This window comes from Haliotis rubra, unplaced genomic scaffold, assembly GCF_003918875.1.
Source record: "Haliotis rubra isolate DU_JTF1 unplaced genomic scaffold, ASM391887v1 Scf1, whole genome shotgun sequence".
Lineage (NCBI taxonomy): Eukaryota > Metazoa > Mollusca > Gastropoda > Lepetellida > Haliotidae > Haliotis > Haliotis rubra.
In genome coordinates, this window is record NW_025764891.1 from 7312989 (window position 1) to 7335000 (window position 22012).

A 22012-nucleotide genomic window follows, 5' to 3' on the forward strand; every position below is an offset into this window, starting at 1 on the left:
CAGTTTTTTCAATTTCTTGTTTAGATTTAACTTTTCACATTTCAAAGACTCACTAGGGACGTATAATTCCTAAATTGGGAAAGTGTGACTCATTCCCATGTTGAGAAAGATGTATTTCTGAAACTACTTCTGCACCTTCTATTGATCTGCCTTCACACTTCATGCTGTTCCCATGACAACCATGCATGAATCACTACGATATAGATTGGTACATATGTCCTATCAACTATTGTTCTTCACATGAGATTTTTATGGGATCTGATGATGCATGAACTAATCCAAACCATGATGATTGGTACAGTTCTCCATACAACTACTTCAGATAACATCAGTTCTCATAGGATCGATGGCTTGGAGTGATCACTACCATATCGATTGGTATGGTTATCTTTAGACATATCTGCATTGGTTGTATGAATTGATCACAACCACTGAGATGCATAGATACATGTATCCTTACCACTATTTTCATAAAATCAGTTCTTATAGTACTTCACAACCAACAATGATGGAAGCTGGAATGAATTTTTTTCTAAATTCATACTTTTGTGACCTTTAGCTGCAATTAATGCAAGACAATCACAAATTCTCTTTCTTCTACAAGTGTCCATATCAAACTGTCTTGGTCAACTGTTTACAAAAAATAATTTTAAATATAATTAGTACAGACAGCATCCATAATTCTGTGATAAGCATTTCACAGGTCTGTCTCCTGCGCGAGTCCCCGAACCACATTACTTGCCTCAATGCCCAGTCTTTCTATAATACTGAAGCCCAAAATGATGTCAATCTAGATTTTCCGCAGGGCCCTTTCTCATTGATGCTTAGTTTTAATGAAGTTGCTTGTTTTGATCAAATTTATATATTTCCAGAAACTTCAAGTTAACTTTCTGGGGTCATGTCAGTCAAGCTTTACTGAATGTGGGTCAAGTCCAGATGAACTCTGAAAGATCAATGCAGCAATCATTCTGACAGTCACCCATGGACCACTCTGGCATTTGGCCAACAGGAGATATTGATAAAAAGAGTCAATTTTTGAAGAATTGCTCTTCTAAAATATTCTGCCTTTTAAAACTTTTGTATGGAACGCCCTCATCTAATGCTGATAAATATTTAACTCTATTAATTTCTTTGTACTTTACACAAAGAAAAATGTATTCCCTTCTTAATGCAATTGTTGAAATATGAAAAAGGTTTCCCAATTTGTCATACTCTTTAAGTTCAAATTACTTCATCAAAATTCTAGTTCAGGAAATAGAATTGGTCGTAGAACGTAAAATTAAATCTTGACACTAAATCAAATTGAAAGAACACATTAAGAAGACTTTTCCCATAAACTACCAACACAGAAAAAAATAATCTTCTTCAAATTTACTGACTTGGAGCTTTAAATTTCAGCCTTTCCGACAAGGACAATGAGAAAATCTGCTCCAGCTATGCACTCCTGATGAAGCATTTCAAGAAGTCTCATCAAGTCACTTGATCAATATTTCTGATATGCCAAGACGATGGATTCCATGGGGCAACCCTTACTTAATTACAAGGCAAACATGCCAACCTCGTCTTCACAGAACACCACCCCTACCACAATGTTTTTCCCAGCATACAGTTGGTTCTCTGGATGACTGACCTAGATTCCAATCAATATCTGCCAATAACACTCATTGAATAAATGTTTCTTACACCCTGCTATAGGATAACTCACTATAACTATCCAAAAGCCTATTGTCCTGAACTTCTCATAACCAATAACTTTAGACTTGAGTGATGCTATTTGGATGAAAACTACTTTAATGAAATTATATGGAAAAACTTCACTGATGATATGTACAAATATCTACTTTTTTGTTATTGTCTGACTTGGTACATTGTTTAAAGGGAAGCTGAAGTTCATTTCTAACTGAGGCATTTTATCACACTTTCTCCAGAAGTATCTATTATTCCAGTAAACAGTTTGAAGACAACCTGTACCATATGAGTGAAACCCATGTATTAGGATGACAAACCAAGTATAAAATCAACATATGATCAGTGATATAAACCCTTGCCCTAGTCATCAGACCATGAAAATGTCTAGAATGTGCAGCAAGTCTGGATTACAGTTTCTGAAAATGAAGAAAGTCTCTGGGCTCCTTTTTAATGTATTTTATTTTAATTTAATAATGGGTACCTGGTGGTATAAATCACATGACCATTAACCTTCTAGCGCCTCACAGGCAGCTTGGTTTTAGCGGGGTAATAATGCCCATCATGGTGTATGCGCTTAGAGCATGTCCCTGTGGTGTGGAGTTCAGCGCTATATAAGTGGCCAATTAGTATTGTTAATATTCTTTTTCTGTAAAATATGTTCATTTCAGAGACTAGATGTAAGTCTCCCCTTGCCCAAATGATCTAAGTTAAGCATAGTGCCAAATTATAGACCATTGGTTCCCCATCCTTGAAGAAATTTGCAATCACACTATCCCTTTAACCGCTAGGATACCCCACCACTCCAAACCTAAAACAGTGAAGTATTAGTCTTAATAAACATGTTCCAAGTCCATTAGATAGGATCTAAAATGGCTTCAGGTTGTGTTATAATAACACTCTCCTTGTCAGCTGAACTGTGTTTAGTCTGTGGATATTTTTACCAGTAATGATCCTTTACATGGGGCATTAAATGTACCTGATTCTAGACTCTGAAGAGTGATTCACTTAGTCAATGTTATTGGACAGACTCAAGATACAATATATTGAATAAAACCCGTATCAACCAGCTGCATGTCCTGGCAATGTAATAACCCTGTATAAAGCTCTATTTGGGGCTGTGTTGTAATACATGGTCAACATTTCCTTCGGTCAACTGGCTTTAGTAAATGAGGTGATGATTCCAATACAATGAGCGAATAGTGGTATTTGTTTACACCCCTTTAACAAAATCCAAGCAATATCAAGGTAGAAACATCAGAAGTGGGCTTCAAAACATTACTAATGTTGGAAATTGAATTCAGGAATTATCTAATGGGAAAATGCTTTAACCACAAGGATGCCAAATGCCCTTGACTTCAATATGGAATTGTTTTTACAGAAGATATATTTGATATTGACTGTAAGATTTGCATCAAGATACAACACGTCCCATTTAAAAACAAATTAATTTTTTTTTTTTTACTGTTGGTTGTTTAATGCTGCACTCAGGAATATTCACATATAGGATATAGATTGAGTAAATAATTGAGTCTAGAACAGATAGCCAAGTGATTGATATTGTGGGATACTTTCCACTTTGTTAGGTACAAATCAACAGGTCGGATTACCTGATCCATTTGCCTGCCTGTCACAACCATAAATTCTGACTGGGAATTCAATCACGGCTAAAGGGAATAATCAAAGCAGGCTTGGAACAAAAAGAACCCTCTATACTGAACTTCTGGTAAGGCTAAGGTGGAACCTCTTAATAACAGCTACCAGAATGCTGTCTGTTTGGTGAGTGAATTGGTTTACTGATACTTTGAACAGTATTCCAGTTCCATAGTGTGGAATCAGCTTAGTGGAGGAAGAAAGTGTCAAGTGCAAGCATGGTGAGTATGTTTGTAAATCTAGAAACACAATTGGGAACATCTGGGATTCGAACCTTTGACACTGAACTGTGACACAATATGACCACTGTTCTACGTGGATCTCTCCATACCAAATGGATTTGTACCAAAATATCAATCTAATGTAGTCTGGGTTGCATAGCAATACTTCTGGATTACTAAATGAAAAGATTAGTCTGACTCATCAGAATGTTTCAAGTCAATTTTCGACTAAATTTTCAAATAGTTATGAGTTAAGGTGAGGTGAGGTGAGGTGAAATTGGGTTTATCGTAGTGCTTGAGAATATTTCGCTCAGATGACGACGTGCATGTGTGTGTATGTGTATGTGCGGCTGCTTGTACTAGCCCAGACTGAAGCTGGTTTTATAGTGCTAGCCCACTGAGATACCATGCCGCAGTGAAGCATGAATACCCCACTCAGACACATTATACTGACTCCGAGCCGACCAGTCCTTGTTGTACCCATTAATGCCGAGCGCCAGGCAGGGACCAACAAGTACCATATTTTAACGTCTTTTGGTATGACGCGGTCGGGGATCGAACCCGTGACCTTCCGTTCTCTGGGCGGACGCTCTAACCACTACACCACGGAGGCGTTAGTTATGAGTTAAACCCTAGGGTATTTGAAATTGCCCGATTGTCCTGATCCAAAGCGATCATAGCACTAAGATCATCGTTACTCACATACCTTGACTAACAACAGTCTTAGTGCTAAGGCTGGTTTGCACCCAGGTCGTTAAGAAAAACTTGGCAAATTTACTTACTTGGTGTTCTTGCCTTTGATTCTCTGGGAGACTCCGGCATATTTTCAATTATATCCACACTAAGATCGGTGCGACTACTCCGGGCTGAACTGTGCACACTGTTGTCAAACGACTCTGATAAATCCAGATGAATGTTCCCACTGGACAATCTGGGAAGGGGTCGCGGTGACCTCATTCTCTGGGTTTTGTTGGCCACAGGCGACTGTTCCCTTTTTAGCGGAGGAGGAGTAGAAATGCTAAGCTTGCTCTTCACTTTACTATAGTCAGGTTTCGGGGATGACACTACTTTTGTTCTTGGTTTAATTTCTTTTTTTGGCTCCTTTTCCTTCTTTGGTGCCACTGGTACTGGGGTTGCAAGATACGTCTCCAGTTTACTCTTTATTTCTGACTTAGGTTTGGGTTTAGGCACTTTACTACTGTCAAGTTGTGACATGATATTATCCCATTTGCTTTTCGGAGGAGTCCTTTTGATTAGTTTGGGGGGTTCCTTTTCAATTTTGGGTCGAATTCTCTTTGATTCTGCAGTATTTTCATCAGTTTTGACATTAGCACTTTCAGGCGATTTCCCAACGTCTGTCTTTTTGTTATCAGCACGTTTCTTATTCACCACATTTTTCTTCAATTTTGAATCTTCCCCTTTCTCTTCCTTGGGTTTTGTTGGAACCGGAGCTCGGATATAATCTGCTAATGACGATCGCACATTGAGATTAGGTTTCTTATGTTCAATCACTTTCTCAGCACTTTTCTTTTTTGATGCTGGGGTTGCACTTTTGCCCTTGGATGGAGTTTTCAAAGCACTAGCTTCTTCTTGACCAGATTTATCCAAATCTATTGCACTTTTGTCTTCACCCGAACATTCCTGAATAGAATCATCAATATTTACACTGGGACCAGCAGAACCTGCCAAAACCTCCTGACTAGCACTTTCATGGGCTGTTTCTGCCGACTCTTTCAGACTAATCTCCCCTTGACTAGATGCAGTTATCTCCCCTAATATCACAGATTCCTCAATGGGCATCATCCCAGCATCTGGAGATGTGTCCGACAGGTCTTTCAAAGTGTTTTCAGGTGATGAATCCTGATTACCTCCCTTGACCGAATGGATCTGGTCAGCTTCTGCTCGATCGTCTTCCATCAATGATGAGTCAAGACTTGATGGCGACACAGCCTGCAGATAATTAAGGTTGATTGAATTGCAGTGAGTAATCAGGTTACAAAGGACAGGTCTAAATGTCAACCCATAGTTATCTGCATAAGCCAGGAACTCAAAGTCAGGTCAAAATGGTCTGACTCACAAGAAAAGTTTCAATTTCTTTATTAACAGAAACCAAATTGCAATGATGAGTACTTCGCTAAAACTATGGATTTTACTCAAGAACACCAAGAAAAAAGTGATTCTACTGCATTCAAAAGAATCAAACAAGATTGAATCTGTGCAAACCTGTGCTGTAGACCCTTGTAAACTGCTGGAGTCTGAAGCAATCAGAGACACACCACTGACTTCACCGTCCTGAACTGGTAGGCTGGCATCATCCCTGTACAGAGAGTAAGTAGCATTCACAAGAGTGAGTGAGTGAGTGAGTGAGTGAGTGAGTGAGTGAGTGAGTGAGTGAGTGAGTGAGTGAGTGAGTGAGTGAGTGAGTGAGTGAGTGAGTGAGTGAGTGAGTGAGGAGTGAGTGAGTGCGCGGGGAGTGAGTGATATATTGATGAAATTAATTTAATTAATTTAATTCTCAATAAATTGTCTATTTTGTTAGATTTCTATATGTTGCTGCGCTAACTTATACATATAATACTCAAAACAAGTTTAAGAATTCTTTTTCATATGACTATAGGTAAACCATAGCTGGTAGGTTCCGCAACAGAACCTTTAAACTGTAGCTGCTGTTTAGCCTTCCCGATATGGGTGTTCTCCAACTTGTTTTGAAAAGTATATATCAAATGAGGAAAGAGAAAATATTTACAATGAGTAAGTTGGATTAATGCTGCCTTATACAGTATAACAGTAATATCACAGCTTGATATTGTGTTAGCTGGACATTCTGAAGGTTGTAGGAAAACCAAAGTGACTCAGGCTATGGATGTTTACAACTTTACAAACATTTATCATTGATATCGTTTTGACAAGGTTAATAATGACGTTGATTTTGCAGGAAACATATAATTGTCAAAATGACTTTGTAAACTGAAGATACCAAACCAAAGACAGTTAAGGACCACCTAATTTCTTCCAATTACTAGAATTAATACCACAGTAATATACTGACTGACTGACTGACTGAGTTTGGTTTTATGCCGCTTTTAGTAATATTCCAAGTGCATCACGGCGGGGGAACACCAGAAATGGGCTTCACACATTGTACCCATGTGGGGATTCGAACCTGGGTCTTCGGCGTGACGAGCCAACGCTTTAACCACTAGGCTACCCCACCGCCCCTCCACAGTAATATAAAAGAACTGAGCTGCCCAATCTTTTAATATAAGATAAAATCAGAGATTCTTGATAACCGTTACTTTAATCATTTTACATGGTTTGGCATCTGACACAAATGAAGAGAGTAGAAACCCTCCAATATTATCAAATTTTAATCAATTTTAACTTTTAAATACTCACATTTCGATCTCCTTCCGTCCCATGTCGGTGTCGCTGCGACCTGCACCGATGTCACTGTAGTTGTCGGAGTCGCCCTCGGAATCCTTCACCACAACCGAAACCTTTCTGGGATCTTGAAATAAGAAATTGAAGTGATTCTTTGTTCTCTCCTTGAATGTTCAGTAAAAACACTGTTACGAAGGTGGATATGAGGGAAGATTGTTACCAAACTTGGATAAAAGAACTGATGACAAAGAGTTATAGATTTTACCCATGAAATATGGATGGATGTTTTTTTAAAAGGAAACTGAAGTTCTTATTTCACTTTGCCAAATTAATGCCAATATGGATTTTTGTTCCTGTGGTTTCAATATGCAAAAACAATATTTCAAGGCTTTGAGATAGATGTGCTTAGTTTAGATTAAAATGAAACAAGAATATGTTGGCTTTCAAAGACATTCAATCTGAGGTTTTACACTGATGTCAAGAAACCAGGAACATGCATCACACACTGCCCCATATGAGGAACTAAACCCTGGTCTTAGCAGTGAACACTTCAACCACAAGGATACCCTACTAGTTATGGCATTATTTCACTCAAAATGGCAATTTCAATTTCAGACGATGCTTCAAAAATATTTAACAATTTGAAGTAGTTAATATTTGAAGTTCAAGACTGGAAATTTGATGAAGTTAGTGAGTGTGGTTTTATGCAACTTTTAGCAATGTTCCAATAATATCATGGCAGGTGACACCAGAAATATGTGCAATGAACAAATGCTTTAACCACTTGGCTAATGTACTGCCCTTCAAATTTTTAAAATTGACCAAAAGAAAGTGTTGGAAAGTCTCACAAGTGGCACTATGCCCTGTCTCTTTTTGAAATATTATATCCTACTGAAGTGAGAGACAGATGACCCTCCTGAAGTGAAAGACGGATGACGTCATGCATTAGAAATCAGTCATACAGGCTGCAACTGCCATACATTAATACCCGTATCAACCTTTTCAACATTACATGAACACATTTGGAAATTTCACTTTCATAAGCAATGTTCTGATTTAGATGACCTTATATTGGCCAGTGACCTGTAACAGGATGTCCTCTAACCTTCTGTGTAGAGGAAGTGAGCAGTAAGACATGATATAAACGACATTGGTCATGTGGGAAGAGATCCCATATGAATATTCCCATCTTACCTTGACCTTCAGTGAAGGACTCCCTGTAGGAATCGTCCTGTTCTTCTACTGATGACAATGTGGTTCCAATGCCGACATGCTTCTCCATCCAGTCTAAGGGGGAATTGGTTGTCAAGGTTCCCGCTTCTGAGTCTGTGTCTGGTACATAACCTGCAGGGAACGAAGAAGGAGTGAGTGAGTGAGTGAGTCAGTTGCGTTTTACACTGCTTTTAGCAATATTCCAGCAATATCACGATGGGGGACACCAGAAATGGGCTTCACACATTGTACCCATGTGGGGAATCGAACCCGGATCTTCGGCATGATAAGCGAACGCTTTCACCATCATCACTATTAGCACATTATGCATCGTGGGAATCAAAGTAAACTCCCATACATGACGGGCAAACACATTAACCATTGTGCTAACCCCAATTCACACATTGAAGCATGTGATATTTAATGAAAGGTAACCCATGAATCCGTTGGTATATGACCAGATGGTGGCCACATGAATACATGCAAATACCTAGTTGCGGGTACAGCAACGTGCAGTGAACTTGGACAAAGAACTGTGACTATGTGTCCCAGTCCACCCAGCTGTGAATGGGTACCTCGTTAGGATGAGAATGCCACAATAACTCGGTGTGCCTTGTGGCTGCAAGAGTTGTATTCTCCCCAAGGAGTTGAAATTGATAACACGATGTGCTGTTGAGATTGACATCCAATGATTGAGGGCAAAATACCAGCGCATTGAGCATGCACTAGTTCCGTGGATATGTGTGCTTTATAAATATCCTATATAAAGGTTTAGTAGTATCTTGTCCAATCATTTGGTGTTGGGATCAAACCCAGTTGAGCAATAACCTTTAACAATGAGCTAACTAACCACTCCTCAATACCTGGGAGAAGGTTTATCTTCTATCAACAATATCTGTTTGTTTTTTGTTTTTTGATGACTTTGCATTCAGCAATATTCAATCTATATGATTTGTTTGTAACTGACTCTGGACCAGACAATCCACTGATCAACATCATGAGCATGTGTTGCTGAGCATCAAGTCTAATGTGGATCTTCATGGGTTTCAGCAATATCTTGTCCAACCAAGACAAGAATTGATTTGGTGTGCTTGTCAAGCATCAAACCCAGAACAGCAGTAATACGAACCACTGAGATATCTTACAACTCCTCAATGCCTGGAAGTGGTATATGTATCCTTTAATAACATCTAGTCCAATCAAGACAATAAGAAACAATTTGGTGCGCTTGTCAGGCATCAAACCCAGCAGATCAGTAGCATTAACCACTGTGCTATCTAACCATTCTTCAATGCCTGGAAGAGGTTATAACTACTAAGCATGTTTGCAATGACAAAAACAACCAAGAATATGATTAACAGTTCCTGTTTGGAGGTCCTGTGCATGACAAGAATATACCGAGTAAAGTACTACAATGCTAAACCCATGATGAAGAAAGTTATAAACAGCATTAACATAATGAAAACAGTTTCAAACACTGTCACGAATATGTATGATGCATGTGAAGAATTCACTGCAATCCATGAACAACAATCCATGAGCCTCTACAGGTTATGCAGACTACAAGAACCATTATGTGGTTCATGTACGTTTATTTCCAAGAAGAATTAACTTGATTGACTTCATACCATGTGAATGCTGACCTGGCTTAAAGCACCACACATATTACACCCCACCATTCAAATCAAGTAACTGAATGAGTGAACTGGGTAAGACCTTTAAAATAAGTTCAGAACAAATTATCCGAAAAGTATTTTATAATATTCTGCCAGCTTCAGTTTTCACTAAATTAAAAGGTTTGCACACAACAGATGACCCAGTAAATGCAAGACAGGCATGACAAGTGTGTACTGCTCCTCTGGCAACATATGCACATATTTTATGTCTGAAATTTTTCACTTTAATTTTACTTTCCTTCTATATCCAAACCGAGACACATGCAGAGAAACAGATTTTCTTTCAAGCCTTGAACATAACAAAAGCTGTAAGAGCATTTCTCACTCCTGCCCGAGAATTATGATAAACCATTACACAAGCTATATATAACCCAGGACTGTGGTAAATATATCCAATGTTTTTACAATGTTATCAACAGAACCAGTTAGCAGATACAAGGTCAGCTGACACAAGGGACAAATGAAATTATGATATATTGCATAACATTTCTGTGGTATAAATATATTTGCATATCTGGCTGCCTTGTCTACTAGTAGGAATCACTGTAGCAATGTCCCAGTAAATACACTGTAATATATCCTGTGTGATAAATAACATTAGGAACTAGCTACATTCCCTGTTTCATAATTACATAAAACTTTCAAGGACATTTGGTATAAGTAAATGTCAACTTGTGAATCCTTGTACAACATAATCCACAATCCAGACTTCATCATAATCACGTAATCCATTGTCGTTCTTGCTTTCCTTTCTAGCATAACGAAGATATCATTCCTGTGGCCATGAATCACTGAATATTATTACAATATTAAAATCAGTGTTTAATATGGAATGAGTGTTGCTTTCGTCAGTATTTGGTTTTAATGAAATCAACAATCCTAATTACTTGTAACTAGTCCATGAAAAATTATCTGCAACAAAGTTGCTGTCTACCTGATGATAAAGCTGCAAGGAGTAAGTGAGTTTTACGCCAATTATAGCAATATTCCACCAATATCATGGCATGGGGCACCAGAAATGGGCTTAACAATGTACCCATGTGGGGAATCTAACCCGGGTCTTCCTTATGACAAGCGAACGCTTTAACCACTAGGCTACCCCACCACCCCAAAAGCTGCAAGGACATTTGACAAGTGTTTCTGGAATTTTGCTACATTCAGACTAGCAGACTAATCACCCTTAAATGGTGATAACAATGTTTTCTAAATATCATAAACTAACTACAATCAAAGTTTACTTGTACTAGAAATGTAAAAGAATATATTCACACATTTTAATTACAGACTGTATCTTCACATGGTTATTCTTGTCAATAAAATATGTTTCACACATAAACAGGGAAATATATTTAGATCTAACAATGGAACTGTTCAGCACAAGCACCTGTAGTTACACCTGAATAGCACACCTGTACTCTCACATGTGTACATGATTAATACTTGTGTTGTGCAATGGCTATTGTACCAGTATTTCACTATTGATCCAGCGGAACTATTAATAGCCAGTAGCCTGTTTATGGCGGAGTAAAACATAAATAGTCAGTGTTCAAAACAGGTCTAAAAATACCGCCCTGTTTAAAAACGGAAAACAGACGATCTTTAATAAACTTTAAAAAGCAGTTAGGCCCACTTTAATTTGACATTTACAGACATAGATCAGAGTGATTAAGGTTTGCTAATGTCATATTTACATCAAGGGACTGCTTAATGTTTCAATTTTTAATATTTAAGTTATGACAAAGACCCCTTGTCTGTCCACCTCAATTTCAAACATGGTTTAATAGAATATGGAAAGTGAAGACATCAATCTATCAAATCGAGTCATAATATGAACATCTACTGATTAACAAACCAACCTTACCTAGTAGAAAATACTCTTTACATTGACAAGCATGCAAGCCATGTGTCTCTATGATGACAGACACACCTTTCCCGCATGGGACAATCACATGGCGACCTTATCTTACAGTTCAAAAGACATGAAGAGAGGGCACAAGTGGCCCAGTAGGTTAATGTGCTACAATTTACCGTGTGCCTTGGGCATGCCAAAAACCTAGGATCCTGGGTTCAAATCCCAGTTCACTATATTATGTTTCTATGTTTGTCAGTACCACACCTATGACTGGTTTCACAATTGTGGGAAACACTTTTGACGTGCATCACTTCAGACTTTCCTCTCACTTCAAGCTGACATTATGTATGTGTCCCAAGCAGTGTTAAATACCAACTCAATTACCGATCAAACCAACAAGACACCTATATAGTAACAATTCTAAACCCACAACATCTAAACTGTCCCATAAAATATTCAGTCAGAAGCAGTAAAGCTGAGCAAATAAAAGTATCAAAATCACTCTAATTTTCTTCATGTTTCAAAATATTCAGCTGAATACGTATACATGTATATACGCCTCAACATTTGATAAGGACTGACTGACTGACTGAGTTTGGTTTTACGCCGCTTTTAGCAATATTACAGCAACATCACGGCAGGGGACACCAGAAATGGGCTTCACACATTGTGCCCATGTGGGGATTCGAACCCGGGTCTTCGGAGTGAAGAGCCAATGCTTTAACCATTAGGCTACCCCACTGCCCCCATTTGATAAGGAATTTTCTGTACATAAACAACTAAGTTGCAGGCCTTGAGTAGTATATATTGATACTATTACAAGAATTATAATCACTTCATGTTTAACTGGGATATTGCACTTTCTAACAGAGCAATAATAACTTTGTGTAGTTGTGAGCCTTCATCAATCATCCTGAGATGAATAGGTAGTGTGACACAGCTGTCTGTTATCAAATCAGTTTGAACAAATGTAGCAACAATATACATCAGACTATGTAATATATATTATATCTGTCTGACATGTTTCCAATAGGAATCACTGTAGCAATGACCTGGTATATAACAGTTTAATATATCCTGTGTTATAAATAACTTTTGTCATACATTGGGGACTTACATGTTCAATGCACATTATTTCAGTTTCATGGCTTACTGATTTATTGTTTACAATATTTGTAGTTAGATATATTTAGGAAAATGTTTTCCATTAAATTTCAAATAACATTAAATGAATTTAATGGTTCAGAGTAAGTGAGTGAGTGAATGTTGTATATCCTTGCAATCTGCAATATTCCAGCTATACTAAATAAAAACTAAGTTAATTGATCATGAATATTGTGTTTTTTTACTAGTGGAGACTGAGAAAACAATTTTGTAAAACAACAGTCATGATCCCCAACTTATTTTTTCACAATACATCTAGAAAGCCTCTGATTGAGGTGAAAATTTCCTCACCCTGCCAACTGCAATAAGCAATTTAAACATAATGTCCTACTTTACTCTGAAGATTGCAAGAAATGGCACACACCTGTGTATGAATAATTTCTCTTTGCCAGGTGTTCGATAAGGATAATTGTGATATCAGCTTTAACCGCCAGTCAAGCACGAAAACACCTGATTACTTTCAGTTGGTTCTTGCAAAAGGTACATTTCAGTTTACATTTAGTATTCAAAAACAACTCTAAAACAAATTAATAACTGAAGTTTTATCAGTATCTTTGCTTTCAAATGAAAACAATTAAAATTTGGAATCAAATCACCAGCCAGCAGATGTCGAAATAACTAAGAGAAACAACTCCAAAGGTGAATTTGGCATATTTAGCCACCTGGGCCATAAGTATTACAAATATGCCAAATGGAATTTTTAAACTAATAGTTTAGTTTTGTTGTTGTTTAATGTCACACTCAGTAATAGTCCAGCTATATGGTGGCAGTCTGTAAATAATCAAGTCTGGACCAGACAATCCAATGATCAACAGCATTAACATCGATCCACACGATGACATGTGTCAGCCAAGTAAGCGAGCTTGTCCACCCAATCCCGTTTGCGCCTCTTATGACAGGCATGGGTTGCTGAAGAACAATTCTAACGTGAATCTTCACTGGTTTTAAACTAAACACTAACAGAATAAGCCAGTGATGTGAATGGTACTTTTCACAACTTTAAGCATTATTCCTGCAGCAGCATGAAGGGCACACCAGAAGAGGCTGCCCACATTTGACCCATGTAGGGAATAGAACCCAGGACTTTGGTATGGAAAGCAACCACTCTACCCACAAGGCTACACCATTGCTGTGAGATTGCATGAGAGAGTAATAACATGACAAGCATATTTACAAATCACTTCAAACATCAATACTGGGACTTGGTTCATAGTGATCAAAACACAAAAACTCTAAGATTATAAATATTTAAATATATATTATTATATAATATAATATTATTTAAATATGGGACTTATCATCTTAATGCTAAAACAGTTTTATTGAATGGAACCCTGACCATCGTTCTAAGCAAATGACTATTATCAAATGGCCAGTCAAAGTATAAAAGTGGGTCTAAGAGCCCCCGCTTGCTACTTATGTTTAGTCAAGGTCTACACGCTGTAGGTAATGCAATGGCCTTGTGAAAAGCCAATACTTTGTCTTTATGTCATTAGGGTAAAATCAATAAATAGTAGTTTGAATTACATCATAAATTTTAACTTGACATATAAACGAAGAGGTATGAGTCTGTACAACTGTGACCGTCATGTGGCTGAGAATACACACTTGCACACTTAGGATTGAAAATTTAAGAACTTGCAAAATTCATAACTCTATTCTGAATAATGTTCTAGGTTGACACACACAAAATGCAACTGAGCTTGGGTGGCACATCTAAGCAGGAATAAGTATTGAAGTAGACACCTGAGACAGGTGTAAGGCTCATCACTGACATACATGACAAGACTCAGGATTTATAACGACCAGACAAAGGACGGATGTTCTAATGTCAGTTTCACCTGTCAGGTGCAAACACCCATTTTATTTAAACTTGTTATCCTGTTTGAATTTTGAAACAGTTCACAAACAGAATTACCTGTATATGGATATACAGTCTAACTTGAACTATACATCTGACACTTTCACACCATGAACATTTTCATGCTTTGTTTACCACAGATAAATTAACTTATCAATATTTTTGTCTATTTTTTCCGAGCACTATTTCTCTACTGAATAGAGGCCTAAAGTCATAAATACTGTCATAAAAAAAACAACTCTTCATACAAAATATCCACAGTTTGTTTCATCTAATATTTCATTCTATACATAAGTTGTACAGTTAGTAAGTGAGTTAGCTTAATGCTGTTTTAATAATATCTCAGTTGTGCAGCCGGAAATGTGTTGCATAATGGAACCCATGTTGGGAATCAAACCCAAACGGTTTTTTTACCTCTAGGCTACCTCACCACCAAGTTAAATGACTAAAAACAATCATAACAATTACATTGTTTAGTGAATCAAAATAACAAGGTAAATTTCTTTTCCAAATTTGATCTTTTCTTTCATCTCAAATTTTATTTTCTGAACAACATTCTTTGTTTCAAATGTAAAAAAATACCTGTATCTCATTATTCTTACCTATACAATTAGAGTGACACCTGTGATTATAACCCACCTGTCCTCACAAGGATGTCAATGGCAGAACTGAGCCCAAGTAAGAGTCACACCTGTATCAGGTATTTAATCTGAGTAAACACAAATATAACAATCCTGACACACTACCTCTCCGCTCAAATAATTTTCCAACATAATATTTGACACAGTCAACTGGTCCTCTGACCCTTGGACAACAAAAACTCGGACAAAATATTTTCACAATTTCACAAGACTTTGCTTGTCAGCAGAGACCAATTCTCCTTCTTTCAAGGACATTACCAGCAAATATATTTAGTTAAAAAAATTATCTTGTTAAAATTTGAAATATAGTTAAAGTAAAAATAAGATTTAATGCAATTTATTGTGTAAGAATTTCCATGACTAATCACCACCTCTTTCACTCCTTCAGATGTCCCTGTTGCATGTATTTACTCATTCGGATGATGTGTAATTTTGACAATATCTATGCTTATGTAATAAAGCTTACAGCATTCTAAGTGTTCCTTTTTCAAACAAATTTTACGTTAAATCTGAAGCATATCAAAGACATATTGAGCCTTGAATGTCAGTATAGCACATACACATAAAAATTTAATTCCATATTTGAATAAAGACGACTTAGTAAAGGGATAAAAAAGAACGATTGCCTCACCATATTTCTGTACCCTTTCCCCAAATGGCTACCGTTAGACCAAGGGTTGTGTCCCCAGCACAGCTAAGTCCGTGGGGAAATATTTACAAAGACAATAGGCTTGTTGAACGAGGGATACGTCACTGACGTTGATTGATTGATTGAAGGTGACAAAAACTAAAGGACAAAAAAGCCACCTCCTCCTCCAAGTGTGTCACAGTGCCGAAGCAAGTCCCTCAAGTGGACTTAAGGTTCAATAATTCAATAATGAAGATTTAAAATTCATTTTGTAGCAATTCAGTGTCTGTCAGTTCCATTTTAAAAGCACTGAGATAATAAAGGATTGATAGTGAAGACTAAATTGTGTTTTGTTTGATTAATAAATTAAGATAGGACCAATATCATTGAAACTCTTTTTTTTAAATTTGGGTGCAAGCTTCATTCATGAACTATGAAAATCATCCACAATTGGGTTCAGAAACTAGAACGCAGGTTGTTGGTGTGACCAAATCATACAAAAACTACTGGGATAAATTGTGAGGTAAATATCTACTTTTGCCATTTCAATTTCTACAGGGTTACAGGGCACCCTAGTGGTAAGAGTGTTTGCTTTCACACCCAAAACCCAGGTTCGATTCCCTGACGGTACAATGTGTGAAGCAGATTCCTGGTGACCCCTTCCATGAATATTGCTGGAATCTTGCTAACACAAGCGTAAAACCCAACTCACTCACTCACTCACTCACTCAGTTTCTACCGAAAATCGATATACCTTATACACAAGGGTTAAAACAAGGCCACGAGTCAGATTGTGAGACAAATAATGAGATGGCTCCCAAAAGGTTAACAAAAGCTTATAAACTTCAAAAACAGTCGGAAATATAATTGTGAACATATTGGCTCTTGTTCATGTTTTCTATCACTGCATGCACATATCTTTTTGACAAAGTGCCAACTATGCAACACTGACAAATCAACCCATTCTGTTTAAATTACCATGACAACCTACTTGCTCTAACACATTCAACACCATACAATAATTACCAAAATTCCATCACTCTTTTCCTGCATCATCTAGTTTTTTTATCAAGTTATAAACATTTCCAAACTTCCCTAATGTAAGTCACTGTGTTGAAATGTCTGGAAAATAGGCTGATGATGTCAAGATAACACAAGAATACATTTATTCCATCTCCACAATTTGTGGTGTAAAACAGAATTTGCCCTCAGCCAATCAAATGGTACACTGATGGAGGGACCATCTCAAAAGAACTAATGCCTCTTTTTAAGTTATTGTTGGTAATCAAAACAATTTGGGAGGAAATTGTCTTCCAGATTCCACAGTGCAAAAAAGGTCACCATCCAAATTCAGTTGCAATCTCAAAATATTGTCTCCTGAGAATATAAGAAATAAAAACGGATGTGGCAACCAAGCCAGCAAGCCAGACCACTGATCCTGTTAGTCGTCTCTTACATTAAGCATGGGATGGGTTGCCAAAGACCCAATTCCAACACAGAACTTCATGGGTACATATCTTGTGTGTTTGAGGTGGGAGGAAAGCCTGAAGTAATGCATGTCATGGACATTTTTCATGACAATAGTGAAAAGATTCACATGGATAATCATTAACAGTGTAGTACAATTATCGGTCAAGGACAGATGGAGCTTACCTGTATCTGCACTGGTGGTCGAGATCAGAGACACTGGTCTCTCCTTCTTCATGTGACCAGCCCGAAGGTCAGCCTCCAGACGCACAGAATCCTCAAGGTCAAGCTGCTGACTCTTAGTCATGGAACCATCTGATATTCCAGAATCGATCATCGGCTTTTTATCTTTCTGCATCAGTTCCAGAATTCCACTATCTGTCATAGACCTCCTGTTTTCTTGCTGGCTCATAATCATAACACCAGACTCTGTTAAAGATCTCCGATTCAACATAATCGGATCCATGATTCCTGAATCTGTCATAGACTTATCATTGCCATCAAGAGCCTTTTCTAAATCCATCACCACACTTTTACTCATCCCTTCCAGAATATCCTCAACTCCCGTTTTCTCGATCTCCCTCACTTCATCCATTTCAGTTAGAGGCATTGAGATATCAGTGATCCCTTTCTCAACAAGAAAGGTGTGTTCACCAGCATCTTGTCGAGCTGAACCAGAACTCTTAGAAGATTCCACAGTATCGATTAGATCACACTTCCCCAACTGAGACGTTCCTGAAGATCCACCAGACCTTCCTTCTGTGAAAGAGCTCCTCTCCTCCAATGTGACATCAGCGCTGTGATCAGAACTGTCAAAATTGAATGTAGCATTTGTGTTGACATTTCCCTCCTCCAGTTTAGGAAACAAATCCTTTATGCCAGAAATATTTGTCTTATTCACAAGATCCTCATCATCTTGATCTTCAAGACAAAACTTCCGTTTCCCAACAGGCAAAGGTGTAGAGGCAACAATACATGCAGTGTCATTCATAACAGAACTGTCAGACGTGTCTGCTGTCATTCTGTCATCAGCCATATTTGTTTCTCTGTCTAGTCCGTCTAGAAGATCAGTATTATCCCACATAGCCTCATCATCGAGGAGATCGAGACTGGCGTCGTCTGTGTTTGCCTTATTTGTGGAGTCTTTGTCTACCTCACTCTGACTCCCGTCTACGGAGTCAGGAGACATAGAAGCTGAAGACACAACATCTGGCAAACTAGGTGGAGAAAGGCTGCTGTTATTTTCAGCATCAAAAGTGATGTTGAAGAACTGCCGACTATCTGAACGGAGCTGCCGTGTTAAATCTGCTGCTTCTTCAGCAGTTGTCTGCCCACTGGCTGGCTGCGTTTCAGCAACCACTTCCTGAATGTTCTCCTTCGTACTAATATCAAAAGTTTTGTTTACACTGGACAAGCTATCAGCTGTCTTAGATAACTGCTTTGATGGCAATTCTTGCTGATTAGACACTTCAAGTGGGACTGGCTTTGGCTCTGTTGGAGAGGGTCTTTCCAGTTTGGAGAATTTTGTTGGCAGACGCGACGCTCCAGGCAGACGTGATGGTTTTGGTGGTTTAGCAACCACCTGATCTGTTGGAGCAGACGTGCTCTTTATACCCTGTGTTACATCACCAGATGACCCTAATCTCTCACTACCACTATCCTCTACACTCTTACTTTGGTAACTGGAGAAAATACTTTTTATATCTTTCTGTGGGCCATCTTTGCTATATCTTAATTCAGGTGATGATCCACTATCTTGTTGCTTCAGCTGAGTGGATGGCAAACCAGAGACAAAGCCCACTCGTGGAATACCTGATATCTTTGCAATCTGAGACTTTTGTTGAATCACACTGCCTTTAACCTTTGCTGCTGAAGCCTCAAAAGGATCCTCGTCAATATCATCCTTTACAGTTTCTACCTGTTTTCGTACGTCTGGTAAAGATCCGACCGAAAGGGGTCTGGCTGACGGTAATGCTGATTTTGGCAAGGCAGTCAACGGGCGTGGCAGTGATCGTCTTTTCAAAACATTTTCTGATACTTCAGCAGGTTTGATCTGAACCTCTACGGGTTCAACGAGCTCAACTTTATCAAAAGGGGCAAAGACACCATGACCCCTATGACAATAAAAGTAGCGTCGACCTTCAACCTCACCATCATGCTTTCCATCAGGGTCGTCAAGTTCTATTCCGCACCAAATCCCAGGTGCTAAATGCACTTCACCTAAGTATTTGAGTGTTCCATGTTTAATACCCCCAATACAAACTCTGTCCCCAACACAAATTCTTTGTGTGACTATTACATTTTTCTCGTCTCTTGAAGGGGAGGCTTCGCGATATTTTTCAACTCTTGACGGGGAGGCTTCCCGAGATATAGTGTTAACAGTGGGTAGGTTGAAACTTCTCGATGGTGCAGGTAGAAATGAACGCCTCTTCTCGCGTCCAGGTTGTGGCAGTCTGCTCTCTGGATGGGAAGCCTGGAAAAAAAAGAACACATTTATCAATGAGAGACACATATTTTGTCACCTTTTAAAAACAGCTTGGCAAGAAGACTGAAAACATGTACCTGTCGTAATTAGTTAATGCCAAGACAGAGTCTGAGTCATGTCTCTGCATAATAAAGATAATCATTCGTTACAAGTTTGTTTTGTTTTGTTTGTTGTTCAACGACACACTCAGCAATTTTCAAGTTACGTAACGGCAGTATGTAAATGGTTGATGCTGGACCAGGCAATCCAGTGATTAAAATCATTAACATTCATCTACACAACTGGGATTCAATGACATGCCTCTAATAACAAGCATGGGTTGTTGAAGAGTCAATTCTAACCTGGATCTTCACCAGCCCATTAGTACAAGACTTTAGACACATAATAACATTTAAACAGTACAGAATAAGTGTGTTGAATAATGTAAATCAAACATGCTAGACCTCCCAAGTAGTCAGATGCTAATACCTCCAAAAAGGATTAACAGACATTGAAATTTTAATATATAGTCTAGAAATACTTAAGTTTGGACCAGACAAACCCATGACTTATGCTTAACACTCAACGTCATCAAGGTACATTAACAGCGACACACACTCAGTCACGTCACATATTGGCACCATCCAATCCTCATACAGGAGATCTGCTATCGAGTCCATGGAGTTATGAGATTCTCTATCAAAGTTGGTAATTTGCAGACTTCAAAATGCTGTCGTTATTTTGCCAGATTGAGTGAGTGAGTTTAGTTTAATGCCGCACTCAGTAATATTCCAGCTGTATGGCAGCAGTCTGTAAATAATCGAGTCTGGACCAGACAATCCAGTGATCAACAGCATGAGCATCGATCTCCGCAATTGGAAACCGATGACATGAGTCAACCAAGTCAGCGAGCCTGCTATTTTGCCAGAATAAAAAGCTTTCGAGTAAGTGAATGAGTAGGCTAGTAAGCCGCTTGTGGGGAAAATAACATATGTCAATTTTAAGTACCATCCAAACTAAATTTAATTTTTCTTAGCAGTACAACCAGTGGTGTTTTCAGCTAATTCAGCTAATTCAGCTAAATCCCCTTGATGTATTAAAGCTACATCAAGGTGTCTGTAATAAATTATATTATTTACACATCCATCAACCTACCATCCCAAAGGAACTGGAACTGCAGACACATCAACCAACCAATCAAACGACAGTTCACATACATCCTAGATCAAACAGTATCGACCATTTCCAGGGCTTTGAATAATTCTTGTGAACATTGGATCATGTTGGGCTCATGAGTAAGAAACAGGTTTAGCTCAAGCTGCAGTTGCAGCATATTCCTAATCAATTATTTCTAATCGTATTTTTATGTAGTCAATGACTCGTAAATAATAAGCATCAAGTCTGCTTTAGAAAACTTTAAAACCTTAAATATGTGATCAATTTTATTGCCAAAACAGGAAATGGATAGTCTTGCATTTAAATTTGGGTTGTCTTTTAATATGGCTGAAAACTATCTGATGGTAGTTTCACCAATGAGAGAACTCAAATGAATTTCGTCATTGTTAAATGTTTTTAGGCCATGGTTACTCCCAAAGGCTTTCATTTGAAGACTAGTCATAGGAGTTGTGGCACTCTCATCATTTACTTTCTATCAAAAGCTTTTAAAATGTTACAACTCCCTCACTCAGTCCCAGGGGAATAATCAGGGTAATGTGACGTGCCAACTCTTAATATCAGTGTACAATTCAAAAAACAATTTCAGTAATTACCCAATGATAATGACAATCAGATAATGTCATTTCTAACCATGAAAAAAAAAATATCTGAATGTCATCTATCCAAGACAGACAGACAGACAGGAAGGAAGGAAGGACAGAAAGAGACACACATGGACAGACAGATGATATAAATTTATATGAATGGCAAGGGAAGAATATATGCTTGGTATAATGTTTTCATTGAATATGGAAGATATTATTCAGAAAACGAGTGAACACATTTACACATGACATATACTTAACCACCAAGCTTTAAACCCAAATGCCCCCAAATTCACTGATACTTCATCAAAATATAACAACTAACTTGAAAATGATAAGCAATAAC

General features: G+C 38.0%; 1 protein-coding gene across 4 annotated transcripts in view; it reads right to left on the minus strand.

Moving 5' to 3' along the window:
• LOC124277280 (CAP-Gly domain-containing linker protein 1-like) overlaps positions 1-22012 on the minus strand; it is a 164999-nt gene that overhangs the window by 87790 nt on the left and 55197 nt on the right. For all 4 annotated transcript variants that reach the window (XM_046713041.1, XM_046712966.1, XM_046713186.1 and 1 more), the window contains exons 2-6: positions 17629-19915; positions 8136-8285; positions 6957-7068; positions 5784-5877; positions 4343-5510 (exon numbers count right to left, since the gene is read on the minus strand). In XM_046713041.1, coding sequence (XP_046568997.1) covers positions 4343-5510; positions 5784-5877; positions 6957-7068; positions 8136-8285; positions 17629-19915 — 3811 coding nt within the window. The remainder of the gene's footprint in view (positions 1-4342; positions 5511-5783; positions 5878-6956; positions 7069-8135; positions 8286-17628; positions 19916-22012) is intronic.